Here is an 18917-nt window from a genome sequence, read left to right as displayed (position 1 = left end):
AGGTGACCCCATAACCTCAAGGAACCCCAAAATCCCCCTCAAGGCGACCCCATAACCCCAAGGAACCCCAAATCCTCCTCAGGGTAACCCCATAACCCCAAGAAACCCCAAATCCTTAATCCCCCTCAAGGTGACCCCATAACCCCGAGGAACCCCAAATCCCCCTCAAGCTGCCCCCAGACCCTCCGGGCGCGGCCCCGATGCCGTACGGGGCTCGCGGGGTCCCGCGCGGCTCTCGGGGTCCCTGTAGGGCACGGCCAGCGTCGTGTCCAGCGCCTTGAAGCAATCCCGCAGCGAGTTCCGCCGGTAGAACTCCACCAGCTCCTGGGGGACCCCAAAAACCCCCCCGGAGAGGGTCAGTGACCCCAAAAACCCCAAAAACCCCCAAAACCCAGACAGAGAGGGCCAGTGACCCCAAAAACCCCCAAAACCCACCCAGAGAGGGTCAGGAACCCCCCCAAGAAACGCTAAAAACTGACCCCAGAGAGGAGTGGGTCAGTGACCTCAAAAACTCAAAACTGTCCCCAGAATGGTCAGGGACCCCAAAACCCCCCAAAAACACCTCAAAGGGGGGTCAGTGACCCCAAAACTGACCCCAAGGGGATCAGCGACCCCAAAACCCCCAAAAGCCACCCCCAAAGGGGGGGGTCAATGACCCCAAAAAAGATAAAACCCCCAAAAAACCCACCCAGAGAGGATCAGGAACCCCAAAAAACCCCAAAAACTGTCCCCAGGAAGGTCAGTGACCCCAAAAACCCAAACAGAATGGTCAGGGACCCCAAAAACCCCAAAAACTGTCACCAGGAGGGTCAGTGACCCCAAAAACACCAAAAACACCTCAAAAGGGGGTCAGCGACCCCAAAAACCCACCCGGAGAGGGTCAGTGACCCCAAAAACCCCAGAAACCCCAAAAACCCACCCAGAGAGGGTCAGGAACCCCCAAAAAACCCCCCAAAACCCTCACAGATTTTGGGCTTTTGGGGTCCCCCCAGGTTTTGGGGTTGCTCCCGGGTTTTTGGGATCCTCCAGGAGGATTTTGGGGCCCCTCCGGGTTTTTTGGCCCCCTCCAGGTTTTTGGGGTCCCCCACGCAGATTTGGGGATTTTTGGGATCCCACCACGCAGATCTTAGGGTTTTTGGGGTCTCCCCTGGGTTTTTGGGGTTCCTGGCAGTTCCGGGGTAACCCCACCCGGATTTTGGGGTTTTGGGGTGTCCCCCGGGAGGATTTTGGGGTTTTTTGGGTCCCTCCGGGAGGTTTTTGGGGTCCCCGGTAGGATTTTGTGGTCCCCCGTGGTTTTTGGGGTTTTGGGGGTCACCTCACGTGGATTTTCGAGTTCCCCCATGATTTTTGGGATCCCCCCCGGGGTTTTTGGGGTCCTCCACGCAGATTTTGGGGTTTTGGGGGTTCCCCCGGGATGTTTTTGGGGTCCCACCCTCCGTGGTTTTGGGGGTCCCCTCCTGGTGTTTTTAGGAGGATTTTGGTGTTTTGGGGATTCCTCCGGGAGGATTTTGGTTTTTTGGGGTCCCCCCGGGATGTTTTTGGGGTCCCCCCCCTCCCTCCCTGTCCCTCTCCCTCCCCAAAAGTGTCCCCGCCACTCGTCTCCCTCTCCCTCCTCTCTCCCTCTCTCTCTCCCTTCCTCCCCTTCCCCTTCTCCCTCTCCGTCTCTGTTTCTCCCTCCCTCCTTCCTCCCTCCCTCCCTCTCCCCCTCCTCCCTCTCCCAAGCGTCCCCAAAGGTTTCCCCAGGTGTCCCCAAGTGTCCCCAAGTGTCCCCATGTCCCCGGCTGTCCCCAAAGGTGTCTCCGAGTGTCCCCACATCCCTAAGTGCCCCCAAATGTCCCCAGGTGTCCCCAAAATGTCCCCACTATGTCCCCAGACGTCCCCAAAGGTGTCCCCAAGTGTCCCCAGAGGTGTCCCCACAATCCCTAAGTGTCCCCAAATGTCCCCAAAAGTGTCCCTGTGGCCCCAAAATGTCCCCACTATGTCCCCAACTGTCCCCAAAGGTGTCCCCAAATGTGTCCCCACTATGTTCCCAGATGTCCCCGAAGGTGTCCCCACAATCCCTGAGTGTCCCCAAGTGTCCCCAAATGTCCCCAGGTGTTCCCAAAAGTGTACCTGTGACCCCAAAAGTGTCCCCACAATGTCCCCAGATGTTCCCAAAGGTGTCCCCAAGGTGTCCCCCCAAAGGTGTTCCCAAGGTGCCCCCAAGGTGCCCCCAAAGGTGTTCCTAAGGTGTCCCCAAGGTGTCCCCACTGTCCCCAAGGTGTCCCCAAATGTCCCCAAAAGTGTCCCTGTGACCCCAAAAGTGTCCCCACAATGTCCCCAGATGTTCCCAAAGGTGTCCCCAAGGTGTCCCCAAAGGTGTTCCCAAGGTGCCCCTAAGGTGTCCCCAAATGTCCCCAGGTGTCCCCAAGGTGTCCCCAGGTGCCCCCAAGGTGTCCCCAGTGTCCCCAGGCATCCCCAAGGTGTCCCCAAGGTGCTCCCAGGTGTCCCCAAAAGTGTTCCCAAAAGTGTCCCTGTGACCCCAAAAGTGTCCCCACAATGTCCCCAGGTGTCCCCAAAGGTGTCCCCAGGTGTCCCCAAGGTGTCCCCAGGTGTCCCCAAGGTGTCCCCAAGGTGTCCCCAGGTGTCCCCAAGGTGTCCCCAAGGTGTCCCCAGGTCCCTCACTTGACGCTGATGGCGAAGTCCCCGGGCTCGCGCAGCCGCTGCCGCACCAGGAAGGCGCCATCGGAGCGGGGGGACAGCGCCTGCTCGGCCCCCGCGCGCTCCAGGGGCCCCCCGAACCTGGAATTGGGGGGTGTCACCCCAAAAACCAAACCCAGGGAGGGGTCTACCTGCTCATCCCGGGTGAGAAATGACACCAAATAACCCGGAAAGAACCCGAAATTCGGGGTCAGCGCCCCCAAAAACCCCAAAAACCAGCCCTGAAAACCCAAAATCCCACCCAGAAACCCCCAAAAACCCACCCAGAAACCCCCAAAAACCACCCCAAAAACCCCGGTGCTGCTTCGGCAACCTGCTCATCCCGGGTGAGAAATGACACCAAATAACCCGGAAAGAACCCGAAATTCGGGGTCAGCGCCCCCAAAAACCCCAAAAACCAGCCCTGAAAACCCAAAATCCCACCCAGAAACCCCCAAAAACCCACCCAGAAACCCCCAAAAACCACCCCAAAAACCCCGGTGCTGCTTCGGCAACCTGCTCATCCCGGGTGAGAAATGACACCAAATAACCCGGAAAGAACCCGAAATTCGGGGTCAGCGCCCCCAAAAACCCCAAAAACCAGCCCTGAAAACCCAAAATCCCACCCAGAAACCCCCAAAAACCCACCCAGAAACCCCCAAAAACCACCCCAAAAACCCCGGTGCTGCTTCGGCAACCTGCTCATCCCGGGTGAGAAATGACACCAAATAACCCGGAAAGAACCCGAAATTCGGGAAAAACCCCACCCGGGACCCCAAAACCACAGCCGGGACCCCAAAACCCCACCCGGGACCCCAAAAACCCCACCCAGGGGGGACAGCGCCTGCTCGGCCCCCGCGCGCTCCAGGGGCCCCCCGAACCTGGAATTGGGGGGTGTCACCCCAAAAACCAAACCCAGGGAGGGGTCTGACCCCAAAAACCCACACCCGACCCCAAAAACCCCACTCGGGACCCCCAAAAAGGACCCCAAAACCCCATCCGGGACCCCAAAAACCACACCCGGGACCCCTCAGCTCCAGGGGCCCCCCGAACCTGGAAATTGGGAGGTGCCACCCCAAAAAACACAACCCAGGACCCCAAAAATCAAACCCAGGATCCCCCCACCTCCAAGGGAGGGGTCTGACCCCAAAAATCCCACCCAGGACCCCAAAAACCACACCCGGACCCCAAAAACTCCAACCCGGACCCCAAAAACCACACCCAGGACCCTTCCCCATCTCCAGGGGGGAGTGTGACCCCAAAAACAGGACAGAGAGGGAGGAAGGGGGAGGGAATTTGGGGGTTCAGGGCAGAATTTTGGGGTCCCAAGGTGGAATTTTTGGGTCCCAGGTGCTAATTTCGGGGTTCCAGGTGTGAATTTTGGGGTCCCAGGCTAAAATTTTGGGGTTTTAGGTGCAAATTCTGGGGTTTTAGGTGCAAATTTTGGGGTCCCAGCTTTGAATTTTGGGGTTCCCTTTGCGAATTTTGAGTGTTCAGGGCAGAATTTTGGGGTTTTTGGTGTGAATTTTTGGGTCCCAGGTTCAAATTTTGGGTTTTTCAGGGCAGAATTTGGGGTTCAGGCGCGAATTTTGGGGTCCCCTCACTGACCATGGGTACACAGAGAGATCCGGCAGCGGCACCTGGACAAAAAAAGACAAAGAAAACCCAAAATTTGGGTTCGGGGGGCTCCAAATGACCCCCCCAAACACCCCAGACCCCCTCCCCAAATTCGGGGACACCCCCAGAAAATTTGGGGGGGGGTTTTTTTGGGGTTCCCCCAAACTCACGGCCACGAGTCCCCAGGTGTCCCCAAGGTGTCCCCAAGGTGTCCCCAAGGTGCCCCCAGCGTCCCCAGGTGTCCCCAAGGGGTCCCCAGGTGTCCCCAAGGTGTCCCCAGGTGTCCCCAAGGTGTCCCCAAGGTGTCCCCAGGTCCCTCACTTGACGCTGATGGCGAAGTCCCCGGGCTCGCGCAGCCGCTGCCGCACCAGGAAGGCGCCGTCGGAGCGGGGGGACAGCGCCTGCTCGGCCCCTGCGCGCTCCAGGGGCCCCCCGAACCTGGAATTGGGGGGGGTCACCCCAAAAATCAAACCCAGGGACGGGTCTGGCCCCAAAAACCCCACCCGGGACCCCAAAACCCCACTCGGGACCCCAAAAACCCCACCCGGGACCCCAAAAACCCACCCGGGACCCCAAAAACCCCACCCAGGGGCGACAGTGCCTGCTCGGCCCCCGCGCGCTCCAGGGGCCCCCCGAACCTGGAATTGGGGGGTGTCACCCCAAAAACCAAACCCAGGGAGGGGTCTGACCCCAAAAACCCACACCCGGGACCCCAAAAACCTACCCGGGACCCCAAAAACCCCACCCGGGACCCCAAAAACCCCACCCAGGGGTGACAGTGCCTGCTCGGCCCCCGCGCGCTCCAGGGGCCCCCCGAACCTGGAATTGGGGGGTGTCACCCCAAAATTCACAGCCGGGACCCCAAAACCACCAACCGGGACCCCAAAACCCCAACCCGGACCCCAAAACCCCATCCAGGACCCCAAAAACCACACCCGGGACCCCTCAGCTCCAGGGGCCCCCCAAACCTGGAAATTGGGAAGTGCCACCCCAAAAAACACCATCCAGGACCCCAAAAATCAAATCCAGGATCCCCCCAGCTCCAAGGGAGGGGTCTGACCCCAAAAACCCCACCCGGGACCCCAAAAACCACACCCGGGACCCCTCAGCTCCAGGGGCCCCCCGAACCTGGAATTGGGGGGTGTCACCCCAAAAACACCAACCGGGACCCCAAAACCCCACTCCGGACCCCAAAACCCCATCCGGGACCCCAAAAACCACACCCGGGACCCCTCAGCTCCAGGGGCCCCCCGAACCTGGAAATTGGGAGGTGCCACCCCAAAAAACACAACCCAGGACCCCAAAAATCAAACCCAGGATCCCCCCACCTCCAAGGGAGGGGTCTGACCCCAAAAATCCCACCCAGGACCCCAAAAACCACACCCGGGACCCCTCAGCTCCAGGGGCCCCCCGAACCTGGAAATTGGGAGGTGCCACCCCAAAAAACACAACCCAGGACCCCAAAAATCAAACCCAGGATCCCCCCACCTCCAAGGGAGGGGTCTGACCCCAAAAATCCCACCCAGGACCCCAAAAACCACACCCGGGACCCCTCAGCTCCAGGGGCCCCCCGAACCTGGAAATTGGGAGGTGCCACCCCAAAAAACACAACCCAGGACCCCAAAAATCAAACCCAGGATCCCCCCACCTCCAAGGGAGGGGTCTGACCCCAAAAATCCCACCCAGGACCCCAAAAACCACACCCGGACCCCAAAAATTCCAACCCGGACCCCAAAAACCACACCCAGGACCCTTCCCCATCTCCAGGGGGGAGTGTGACCCCAAAAACAGGACAGAGAGGGAGGAAGGGGGAGGGAATTTGGGGGTTCAGGGCAGAATTTTGGGGTCCCAGGGTGGAATTTTTGGGTCCCAGGTGCTAATTTCGGGGTTCCAGGTGTGAATTTTGGGGTCCCAGGCTAAAATTTTGGGGTTTTAGGTGCAAATTCTGGGGTTTTAGGTGCAAATTTTGGGGTCCCAGCTTTGAATTTTGGGGTTCCCTTTGCGAATTTTGAGTGTTCAGGGCAGAATTTTGGGGTTTTTGGTGTGAATTTTTGGGTCCCAGGTTCAAATTTTGGGTTTTTCAGGGCAGAATTTGGGGTTCAGGCGCGAATTTTGGGGTCCCCTCACTGACCATGGGTACACAGAGAGATCCGGCAGCGGCACCTGGACAAAAAAAGACAAAGAAAACCCAAAATTTGGGTTCGGGGGGCTCCAAATGACCCCCCCAAACACCCCAGACCCCCTCCCCAAATTCGGGGACACCCCCAGAAAATTTGGGGGGGGGTTTTTTTGGGGTTCCCCCAAACTCACGGCCACGAAAGGTTTGACGGCGCTGCTGGGGAACCAGCCCAGCTCCCCGCTGGCCACGTTCCGACCCTGGGGGGAAATTTGGGGGTTCCAGGGGGGTCCCGAGACCCCCAAAAGGGTTGGGACGACCCCCCCCAGAACCCCCCAGGAATTTGGGGTGGGGTCCCCCCTAAATTCCGGGAGGTCTCCCCCAAATTTTGGAGGCTCTTTTGTGGTTTTTGGGATGCTTTGAGACCCTCCCAAGGATTGGGGTGGGGGAAATTTGGGGGATCCAAGGGGGTCCCGAGACCCCCAAAAGGGTTGGGACGACCCCCCCCCCAGAGCCCCCCAGGAATCTGGGGTGGGGTCCCTCCTAAATTCCGGGAGGGCTCCCCCAAATTTTGGAGGCTCTTTTGTGGGTTTTGGGATGCTTTGAGACCCTCCCAAGGATTGGGGTGGGGGAAATTTGGGGGATCCAAGGGGGTCCCGAGACCCCCAAAAGGGTTGGGACGACCCCCCCAGAGCCCCCTCCTAAATTTTGGGGGGGGTCTTCTGTGGTTTTTGGGGTGTCTTGAGACCCTCCAGGAATTTGGGATGGGGTCCACCCCTCCCCATTTTCAGAATCCGCCCCATTTCAGGACCGCCCCCCAGTTTTAGGACCCCCCCAATCTAAGAACCCCCTCCCCATTTTGGGGGTCCCAAACCCCAATTTGGGGGTCCCAAATCCCACTCTGGGGGTCCCATCCCCATTTAAGGAACCCCCCCAAATTTTTGGAGCCCTCCCCCATTTCAGGGATCCCACCCCCATTTTAGAAGCCCAATTTTTGGGGTCCCCCCCGTGTCCCCCACCTGCCACCAGAGCTCCTCGGCCTCGGCCGCTGTCACCTCGATGACGTCACCGGGGCTGAGGCGCAGGGGAGGGGCCAGGACCCCCGGAGGGGGGGGCACCCCAATGTACGACTGGGTGCTCTCCATTTTGGGGAGTCCTGGGGGAGGGGGGAACCCCGAGTCAGGACCCCCACGGGACCCCCAAAAATGGATTTGGGGGGGTCAAAAACCCCCCTGAAGGGATTTGGGGGGGGTCAAAAACCCCCCTGAAGGGATTTGGGGAGGGGTCAAGAACACCCCAAGAAGGATTTGGGGGGGCAAACCCCCCCCGGGGACCCCAAAAATGGATTTCAGGGGGTCAAAAACCTCCAGGGACACCCCAAATTTCAACTGTGGGGGGATCAGGACCCCCAAATTTGAGCTGGGGGGGGTCAAGACCCCCAAAACCCCCCAAAATCTGTCTTGGGGGTGGGGTCATGATCTCCTAAATTTCAACTTGGGTGGTCAGGACCCCCACATTTAAGCTGGAGGGGGTTGGGACCCCCAAAATTCGGACTGGGGGGGAGGACCCCCCAAAACCCCTCAAAATCTGTGTTTGGGGGGGAGGTCAGAACCCCCAAATTTGAACTGGGGGTGTCAGGATCCCCCAAAACCCTCCCCAAATCTGTTCTAGAGGGGGGTCATGACCCCCCAAATTGGGACTGGGGGGGGGGGATCAGGACCCCCAATTTTGAACTGGGGGGTCAAGACCCCCAAATTTCATCTGGGGGGGGTCAGGACCCCCAAATTCCTCACCCAGCTCCCCCCGTTTCTTGTCGGGTCCCGACCGCTGTGATTTGTTCTGGAGGGGGGAAAGGGGGAAGGAGACCCCCGTGAGTGGGGAGGATTTGGGGGGGCTGGGGGGGGCTGGACCCCCACCAGAGACCCCGGGGACCCTCCCAGGGATCCCCGAGGACCCCCCACAAAAGCCCCCCAAAATCCAGGGGTTTTAGTTTGTCCAGAGGCGTCTCCCCCCGTTTTTGCCGGTTTTGGTACCTTCCGTGCACCCGATCCGGGATCTGGGGGAGAGAAAGTTAATTAGTGAGGGGTAATTAGGGGTTTGCTTAATTAGTGATGAGGTAATTAGACAGTGCTTTAGTTAATGAAGGGTAATTAGCTCACAACTTATTAGTGAGGGAGTAATTAGTAATTTTGTTTAATTAATAAAGGGATAATTAGCTTCTGTCTTAATTAATGTTGGAGTAATTAGTCCATCCCCTAATAATATTATGGTAATTAGCCTATCCTCTAATTAATGACATGGTAATTAGCCTCCTTTAATTAATGTTGGAGTAATTAGTCCATCCCCTAATAATATTATGGTAATTAGCCTATCCTCTAATTAATGACATGGTAATTAGCCTCCTTTAATTAATGTTGGGGTAATTAGTTCATCCCCCAATTTATTACATGCTAATTAGCCTCTCTCTTAATTGATGTTAAGTAATTAGGGCTGAGGGTAATTAGTCCATCCCCTAATTAATGATGGATTAATTGGCCCCAGCCCTAATTAACAGCTGAAAAATAGATCCACCACTAACTAATAACAGCCAATTACTCCATTCCCAAATTAATGATGGGGTAATTGGTCCCACCACTAATTAATGAAGGGACTAATTAACTCTTCTCTTAATTAATGCTTGCATTGAATTAGGTTCAGTGGGTGGCCATCATTACGGCATCCCACCTTGCCTTGCTCCATGTCGGCCATCTTGTATCCCACAATTCCCTGTTCTGTCAGCCATCTTGTATCCCACCAATTACCAGCCCAATGTCAGCCATTTTGTATCCCACAATGCCCTGTTCTGTGTCAGCCATTTTGTATCCTATGCCACTCAGTGGCAGCCATCTTGTATCCCACAATGCCCTGTTCTGTCAGCCATCTTGTATCACGCCAATTACCAGCCCAATGTCAGCCATCTTGTATCCCACAATGCCCTGTTCTGTGTCAGCCATTTTGTATCCTATGCCACTCAGTGTCAGCCATCTTGTATCCCACAATGCCCTGTTCTGTCAGCCATTTTGTATTCCATAATGCCCTGTTCTGTCAGACATCTTGTATCCCACCAATTACCAGCCCAGTGTCAGCCATCTTGTATCCCACAGTGCCCTGCTTTGGCAGCCTTCTTGTATTCCATAATTCTTAATGTCAGCCATCTTGTATCCCACAATGCCCTGTGCTGTGTCAGCCATTTTGTATCCTATGCTACTCAGTGTCAGCCATCTTGTATCCCACAATGCCTTCCCTTCCCCATTATCCTCCTGCCTCCATTCACTGTTTCTCTCCTCTTCAATCCCATGATGCCCCTCCCCAATCCCACGATGCCCCTCCCCAATCCCATCATGCCACTCACCAGTTCCGGCCTTCCCGCAGGTCCCCACGCGCCCCAGGCACTCCTTGTGGGCGGGGGCTCGGCAGCGGCTGCAGCGATAGCCCTGGTAGAAGGTGCCCCTGGGGACACGGAGGGGACACGGGGTCACGGTCACAGGGGACACCACCAGCCATGCTCCACACCCACCTGAGGCCACCCAGGACTGACCAGTCCATGACTGACCTGAGCCCACCCAGAACTGACCAGTCCATGACTAACCTGAACCCACCCAGGACTGACCAGTCCGTGACTGACCTGAGCCCACCCAGAACTGACTAGTCCAGGACTGACCAGTCCGTGACTGACCTGAGCCCGCCCAGAACTGACCAGTCCATGACTGACCAGTCCGTGACTGACCTGAGTCTGACCAAGGCTGACCAGTCCATGACTGACCAGTCCATGACTGACCTGAGCCCACCCAGAACTGACTAGTCCAGGACTGACCAGTCCATGACTGACCAGTCCGTGACTGACCTGAGTCTGACCAAGGCTGACCAGTCCATGACTGACCAGTCCATGACTGACCTGAGCCCACCCAGAACTGAACAGTCCATGACTGTCCAGTCCATGATTGACCTGAGCCTGCCCAGGACTGACCAGTCCATGGTTGACCTGAACCTGTCCAGGACTGACCAGTCCATGACTGACCAGTCCGTGACTGACCTGAGCCCACCCAGAACTGACTAGTCCAGGACTGACCAGTCCGTGACTGACCTGAGCCCACCCAGAACTGACTAGTCCAGGACTGACCAGTCCGTGACTGACCTGAGCCCACCCAGAACTGACTAGTCCAGGACTGACCAGTCCGTGACTGACCTGAGCCCACCCAGAACTGACTAGTCCAGGACTGACCAGTCCGTGACTGACCAGTCCGTGACTGACCTGAACCCACCCAGGACTGACCACTCCATGACTGACCTGAACCCACCCAGGACTGACCAGTCCATGGTTGACCTGAGCCTGTCCAGGACTGACCAGTCCATGGTTGACCTGAACTCACCTAGGACTGACCAGCCCAGGACTGACCAGTCCATGACTGACCTGAGTTTGTCCAGGACTGACCAGTCCATGATTGACCTGAACCCACCTAGGACTGACCAGTCCATGACTGACCACTCCATGACTGACCTGAGTGTGTCCAGGACTGACCAGTCCATGACCCACCCAGGTTGGCCAGCACAGCCCTTGACCCACTTGGGTGCTGGCCCATGTTGGTCCCACCAGCACCAACCCAACCAGGAGAGTCTCATCTCGCCTTTGGTCCACCCGGGGCTTGGCCCGCTTTAGCATCCAGCCAACTTTGGTCTTGACCCACCTCAACCTTGACCTCTAACCAACCCTTGATCCACCTTGGCCTTGACCTCTAACCAACCCTTGATCCACCTCGGCCTTGACCTCCATCCAACCTTGACCCACCTTGGCCTTGACCCACTTTGGCCTTGACCTCCAACCAACCTTTGATCCACCTTGACCCCTTGGCCCCACCCGACCTTGACCCACCTTGTCCTCTACTCAACATTGACCCACCTTGACTCCAACCCAACCTTGACCCACCTTGGCCTTGACCCACTTTGGCCTTGACCTCCAACCAACCATTGACCCACCTTGACCTCTTGGCCCCACCCAACCTTGACCCACCTTGGCCTCTACTCAACATTGACCCACCTTGACTCCAACCCAACCTTGACCCACCTTGGGGCCACTCAGAGCTTGATCCCCAAGAGCTCCTTGACCCCCCCAGCCCTTGACCACCCTCCAAGGCTTGACCCACCTTGACCTTGACCCACGCCTTGACCTCACCACCCCCAAGGGTGCAACCCACCCTGACCTTCACCTTCAACCCTGGGGTCTCCTCCTCTTGTAGAGCCCCCCAAACCCCTCTCCCAACCCCCCCAGGACCATGTGGACACGATTTTGGGGTCCTACCTCAGCAACATCTGGCAGGCCTTGCAGGACGTGGTGTCCTCGAAGGAGAACATCTGGAAGTCGTGTCCATCAGCCAGGGCGTGCTCGGGGAAGATGTTGGACCTGCCGGACATGGGGAGGACCTGGGTCGGGTGGGGACAAACTGGGCGTCCCCAGGACCACCCAGTGGGGCAGGTGTGACCTCCTCGGTGGGGACAGGGCCACCTACAGGGCCATCTCGAACTGCTCCAGCCACTTCTTCTTCAGCTCGTGTGTCTTGAAGAAGAGCTCGTAGTCCGGCAGCCCGGCCGTGTCCAGCAGCATGAAGGTGTGGGACCACTGTGGGGTGGGGAGGGGTCAGCCACGCCCCCCAAATAGGGCGGGGCCACGTGGCATTGGGGATACTGGGGTCACACCCCACCCTCCTGGGGTGACTGAGTGGTGGGGTGGACACCAGGGTGCACCAGGGACCAGATTTGAGGGATCCACCAGGGAATGGGGTTATGGAGTGGACACCAGGGACCAGGATCTAGGAATCCACCAAGGAATGGGGTTTTGGGGTTCACCAGGGACCAGGATCCTGGAATCCACCAGGGAATGGGGTTTTGGGGTTCACCAGGGACCAGGATCCTAGAATCCATCAGGGAATGGAATTTTGGGGTTCACCAGGGACCAGATTTTGGGGATCCACCAGGGAATGGGGTTTTGAGGTTCACCAGATCTGGACATTTGGGACCATGAGGGACCTGGATGTTGGGACCACCAGTAACCAAAATCCTGGGATCCACCAGACCTGGACCTCTGAGGTCATTGGGAAGAGGGCCTGGCGACCACCAGGATCTGGACACCTGGGACCACTTGGAACTGGACACGTGTCCACCAGTGACCAGGTTCCTGGGATCCAAAAGACTGGACACTCGTGTCCACCTCGATCCTTTGGGAAGAGGACACTGGGACTGGAGGAACCTGGACACTGGGCTCCCCCAGGCCCAGATGTCCCCACAGTGTCCCTGGTACCTTCTTGCCATCGCGGGGTCCGAGGTCACCATCGTGCAGTTGGTGGCACTGGAGGTCCACCACGTCCTTGGTCTCGTAGGAGTCCCCGCGGCGCTTGCAGATGATCAGGGCCTTGTCCAGCAGGAAGCCGTACCTGGGGACAGTGACAAAGGTGACATCGCATCCCTGAGGCTGCCATGCTCCATGGGTGTCCCCATGGCTGCCCTGGACTGGCCTCCAAGTGTCACTGTGTTCCCATCCTTGTGTCCTCATGGTGTCCCCATGTCCCTAAGATGTCCCTGTGGTGTCTCCATGGATGTCCCCATGTCCCTGAGTTGTCCCCAAGGTGTTCCTGAGGTGTCTCCATGGATGTCCCCATGTCCCTGAGTTGTCCCCAAGGTGTTCCTGAGGTGTCTCCATGGATGTCCCCATGTCCTGGAGGTGTTCCTGAGGTGTCCCCATGTCTCCGTGGTGTCCCCATATTGCTGTGATGTCCCTGTGGTGTCCCCATGGTGTCCCCAGCTGTCCCCAGGTGTCCCCAGGTGTCCCTGGCCCACCTGTCCACCTTGGAGCGTCTCTCGGCGCTGGAGACCTTCAGCTCCCCGTCAATCTTGGGGCGCCCGAACTGCGCCAGGGACTGCGGCTGGAAATGGGACATGGAAATGGGATGTGGGAATGGGACATGGGAACGGGACACGGGAACAGGATGTGGGAATGGGACACGGGAACAGGACACAGGAACAGGATGTGGGAATGGGACACGGGAACAGGACACGGGAACAGGATATGGGAACGGGACATGGGAATGGGATGTGGGAATGGGACACGGGAACAGGACTCAGGAACAGGATGTGGGAATGGGACACGGGAAAGGGACACAGGAATGGGACATGGGAACGGGATATGGGAACGGGACATGGGAACGGGATGTGGGAATGGGACAGCGGGAATGGAACATCAGGAATGGGACACGGGAATGGGACACGGGAACAGGACACGGGAACGGGATGTGGGAATGGGATGTGGGAATGGGACAGTGGGAATGGGACACGGGAACGGGATGTGGGAATGGGACACAGGAATGGGATGTGGGAATGGAAATGGGAATGGGACATGGGAACAGGATACAGGAACGGGATGTGGGAATGGGACAGTGGGAATGGGACACGGGAATGGGATGTGGGAATAGAAATGGGAATGGGACACGGGAACAGGACACAGAAACGGGATGTGGGAATGGGACAGTGGGAATGGGACATGGGAACGGGATGTGGAAATGGGGATGTGGGAATGGGACACGGGAATGGGATGTGGGAATGGGACACGGGAACGGGACACAGGAACGGGATGTGGGAATGGGAACGGGAACAGGACACGGGAACAGGACATGGGAATGGGACACGGGAACGTGACCTTGGGACATCAGGAACAGGATAGACATCAGAAATGGGATGGACATCAGGAAGGGGATGAACATCAGGAACGGGATGGACATCGGGAACAGGAAGGACATCAGGAATGGGATGAACATCAGGAATGGGACATCAGGAAGGGGATGGACATCGGGAATGGGACATCAGGAATGGGATGGACATGAGGAATCACGGGAACAGGACATGGGAATGGGACACGGGAACGTGACCTTGGGACATCAGGAACAGGATAGACATCAGAAATGGGACGGACATCAGGAAGGGGATGGACATCAGGAACAGGAAGGACATTGGGAATGGGATAGACATCAGAAATGGGATGGACATCAGGAAGGGGAAGGACATCAGGAAGGGGATGGACATCAGGAATGGGATGGACATTGGGACATTGGGATGGATGTCGGCAATGGGTTGAACATTGGGAAAGGGATGGACATTGGGAACGGGACATGGGAACGGGCTGGACATCGGGAATGGGGTGGACATCGGGACATCAGGAATAGGATATGGGAACGGGATGGACATCGGGACATCGAGAATGGGACATTGGGAATGGGATGGACATTGGGAATAGGATGGACATCGGGAACGGGGTGGACATTGGGACATCAGGAACAGGACGGACATCGGGAATGGGATAAGGGAATGGGGTGGACATCGGGAACGGGACACGGGAACAGGATGGGCATCGGGAATGGGATACGGGAACGGGGTGGACATTGGGACATAGGGAACAGGATGGACATCGGGAATGGGACATGGGAAGGGAGTGGACATTGGGATGAGAACGGGACATTGGGAATGGGGTGGACATCGGGAATGGGATATGGGAATGGGGTGGACATTGGGACATCGGGGCATCGAGAACGGGACATTGGGAATGGGATGGACATCGGGAACGGGACATTGGGAATGGGGTGGACATCGGGAACGGGACATGGGAACGGAGATGGACATCGGGAACGGGACATGGGAATGGGGTGGGCATTGGGATGAGAACGGGACATTGGGAATGGGATGGACATCGGGAACGGGACATTGGGAATGGGGTGGACATCGGGAATGGGATATGGGAATGGGGTGGACATTGGGACATCGGGGCATCGAGAACGGGACATTGGGAATGGGATGGACATCGGGAACGGGACATTGGGAATGGGGTGGACATCGGGAATGGGATATGGGAATGGGGTGGACATTGGGACATCGGGGCATCGAGAACGGGACATTGGGAATGGGATGGACATCGGGAACGGGACATTGGGAATGGGGTGGACATCGGGAATGGGATATGGGAATGGGGTGGACATTGGGACATCGGGGCATCGAGAACGGGACATTGGGAATGGGATGGACATCGGGAACGGGACATTGGGAATGGGGTGGACATCGGGAATGGGATATGGGAATGGGGTGGACATTGGGACATCGGGGCATCGAGAACGGGACATTGGGAATGGGATGGACATCGGGAACGGGACATTGGGAATGGGGTGGACATCGGGAATGGGATATGGGAATGGGGTGGACATTGGGACATCGGGGCATCGAGAACGGGACATTGGGAATGGGATGGACATCGGGAACGGGACATTGGGAATGGGGTGGACATCGGGAATGGGATATGGGAATGGGGTGGACATTGGGACATCGGGGCATCGAGAACGGGACATTGGGAATGGGATGGACATCGGGAACGGGACATTGGGAATGGGGTGGACATCGGGAATGGGATATGGGAATGGGGTGGACATTGGGACATCGGGGCATCGAGAACGGGACATTGGGAATGGGATGGACATCGGGAACGGGACATTGGGAATGGGGTGGACATCGGGAATGGGATATGGGAATGGGGTGGACATTGGGACATCGGGGCATCGAGAACGGGACATTGGGAATGGGATGGACATCGGGAACGGGACATTGGGAATGGGGTGGACATCGGGAATGGGATATGGGAATGGGGTGGACATTGGGACATCGGGGCATCGAGAACGGGACATTGGGAATGGGATGGACATCGGGAACGGGACATTGGGAATGGGGTGGACATCGGGAACGGGACATGGGAACGGAGTGGACATTGGGAACGGGACATTGGGAACGGGATGGACATCGGGAACGGGATGGACATCGGGAATGGGACATGGGAAGGGAGTGGACATTGGGACATTGAGAACAGGACATTGGGAATGGGATGGACATCGGGAATGGGATATGGGAACGGGGTGGACATTGGGACATAGGGAACAGGATGGACATTGGGAATGGGATGGACATCGGGAACGGGATGGACATCGGGAACGGGATGGACATCGGGAACGGGACACGGGAACAGGGTGAACATGGGGAATGGATCCCAGGGGGATTTGGGGGTCCGGGGGGTCCCCACCATGTTGTGCAGGCACAGCTGGATGCTCGTGAGCTGCTTCAGGGTCTCGTTGTCCCGCTTGACCTCATTCACGCACTGGGCCAGGTCCTGGTGGGGTTTGGGGGGCTCCAGTCAGAGACCCCCGAACCCAAAAATCCCACCCTGGAATCACCAAATCCCCCCTGGACACCTCAAATCCCCCCTGGACACCTCAAATCCCCCCTGGAACTCCCAAATCTCCCCTGGAACCCCAAAATTCCCCCTGGAACCCCCAAATCTCCCCCTGGAAACCCCAAATTCTCCCTGGAATCCCCAAATCCCCCCTGGAGACCCCAAATTACCCCTAGAATCCCAAATTCTCCCTGGAACTCCCAAATCCTCCTCTGGAACCTCCAAATTCCCCCTGGAACCCCCAAATTCCACCCGGAATGCCCAAATCCCACTCAGGACCTCCAAATCTCTGCCAAATCCCCCTCCCCAGGTCCCCAAATCCCCCCAAATCGCCCCCAACTGGAGCAGCAGGTGGTATTTCAGCTGTCCCCAGGTGTGTCCCCAGGTGTGTCCCCAGGTGTGTCCCTCCCCCCAGGTGTGTCCCAGGTGTGTCCCCGGTGTCACCTGGAGCAGCAGGTGGTATTTCAGCACCCTCTGCATGGGCACCATCAGCAGGTCCCGCAGCGAGAAGCGCCCGTTGTTGGCGCGCTGGGAGCACTCCTGGGGACATTGGGGACATTTGGGGACATTCGGGGTCACTTCGGGGTCACTTCGGGGTCACTTCGGGGTCACTTTGAGGTTGTTTGGGGTCATTTATGGTCAGTTTGGGGTAATTTTGGGATCATTTGAGGTCATTTAGGGTCACTTTGAGGTCATCAGGGACACTGGGGTCATTTAGGTTAATTTTGGGGTCATTTGGGGTCAGTTTGAGATCAGCAGGGACATTGGGGTAATTTAGGGTCACTTTGGGGTCAGTTTAGGGTCACTTTGGGGTCAGCAGGGACACTGAGGTCACTTTGGGGTCATTTGCAGTAATTTTGGGGTAATTTGTGGCCATTTGGGGTCACTTTGGGGCCATCTGGGTCAATTTGGGGACATTTGGGGTCATTTAGGTTAATTTTGGGGTCATTTGGGGTCAATTTGGGGTCAGCAGGGACACTGAGGTCACTTTGGGGTCATTTGCAGTAATTTTGGGGGAATTTGTGGCCATTTGGGGTCACTTTGGGGCCATCTGGGTCAATTTGGGGACATTTGGGGTCATTTAGGATCAGTTTAGGGTAATGGGGCCATTTGCATCAGTTTGGGGACATTTGGGGTCATTTAGGTTAATTTTGGGGTCATTTGGGGTCAGTTTGAGATCAGCAGGGACATTGGGGTAATTTAGGGTCACTTTGGGGTCAGTTTAGGGTCACTTTGGGGTCAGCAGGGACACTGAGGTCACTTTGGGGTCAGTTTAGGGTCACTTTGGGGTCAGCAGGGACACTGAGGTCACTTTGGGGTCAGTTTAGGGTCACTTTGGGGTCAGCAGGGACACTGAGGTCACTTTGGGGTCAGTTTAGGGTCACTTTGGGGTCAGCAGGGACACTGAGGTCACTTTGGGGTCAGTTTAGGGTCACTTTGGGGTCAGCAGGGACACTGAGGTCACTTTGGGGTCAGTTTGGGGTCATTTGGGGCTTTTTGGGGCTCACCTGGAGCTTCATGCGCAGGTCAGTGCAGGTGGACAGCTGGTCCAGGCGCCGCGCGGCCGCTTCCACCTGGCTGCAGTAGCGGCCGTAGTCAGGACCCCCGAACCGCCCCCAGCCCCACCCTCATGGCGTCCAGCGCCCCCCGCAGCCGTTCCCGCTCGGCCGCGTCCGGGGTCAGCTTCACCAGCTCCTGGGGGGCAAAGGTCATGGTGTGCCCAGGTGTGCCCAGGTGTGCCCAGGTGTGTCCCCAGGTGTGTCCCCAGCTGTGCCCAGGTACCCCCACGTGTGCCCAGGTACCCCCAGGTGTCCCCAGGTGTGCCCACGTGTGCCCAGGTGTGTCCCCAGGTGTCCCCAGCTGTGCCCAGGTACCCCCAGCTGTGCCCAGGTACCCCCAGGTGTGCCTAGGTGTGTCCCCAGGTGTCCCCAGCTGTGCCCAGGTACCCCCAGGTGTGCCCCCAGCTGTGTCCCCAGGTGTCCCCAGTTGTGTCCCAGGTGTGTCCCCAGGTGTGCCCAGGTGTTCCAGGTATGTCCCCAGGTGTGTCTCAGGTGTGTCACCTGGAGCAGCAGGTGGTATTTCAGCTGTTCCCAGGTGTGTCCCTCTCCCCGCCAGGTGTGTCCCCATGTGCCCCCCACGTGTCCCAGCTGTCCCCAGGTGTGTCCCAGGTGTGTCCCTCCCCACAGGTCCGTCCCAGGTGTGTCCCCAGGTGTGTCC

The 18917-nt window shown here is 57.6% G+C and overlaps 1 protein-coding gene across 1 annotated transcript; it reads right to left on the bottom strand.

Annotated features, from left to right (window-relative positions):
- Nucleotides 1-209: 209 nt before the first annotated feature.
- LOC121341455 (proto-oncogene vav-like) lies at nucleotides 210-18779 on the bottom strand (the record flags this gene model as incomplete). The annotated part of the gene is made up of 16 exons (XM_041414948.1): nucleotides 18761-18779; nucleotides 18327-18395; nucleotides 16551-16637; nucleotides 13280-13365; nucleotides 12744-12876; nucleotides 11956-12065; nucleotides 11748-11849; nucleotides 9804-9901; nucleotides 8446-8468; nucleotides 8206-8251; nucleotides 7432-7568; nucleotides 6607-6672; nucleotides 6428-6459; nucleotides 4618-4734; nucleotides 2670-2781; nucleotides 210-324 (listed from the first exon to the last, which is right to left on the bottom strand). Coding segments are annotated over exons 2-16 (1270 nt in total), but the record flags the coding sequence as incomplete, so codon positions are not given.
- Nucleotides 18780-18917: the final 138 nt, after the last annotated feature.

This window comes from Onychostruthus taczanowskii, unplaced genomic scaffold, assembly GCF_017590055.1.
Source record: "Onychostruthus taczanowskii isolate IOZ18803 unplaced genomic scaffold, ASM1759005v1 scaffold482, whole genome shotgun sequence".
NCBI classification, from domain to species: Eukaryota; Metazoa; Chordata; class Aves; order Passeriformes; family Passeridae; genus Onychostruthus; species Onychostruthus taczanowskii.
The sequence above is the reverse complement of the archived record's forward strand: the minus strand, read 5'-3'. Positions and strand labels throughout refer to the sequence as shown.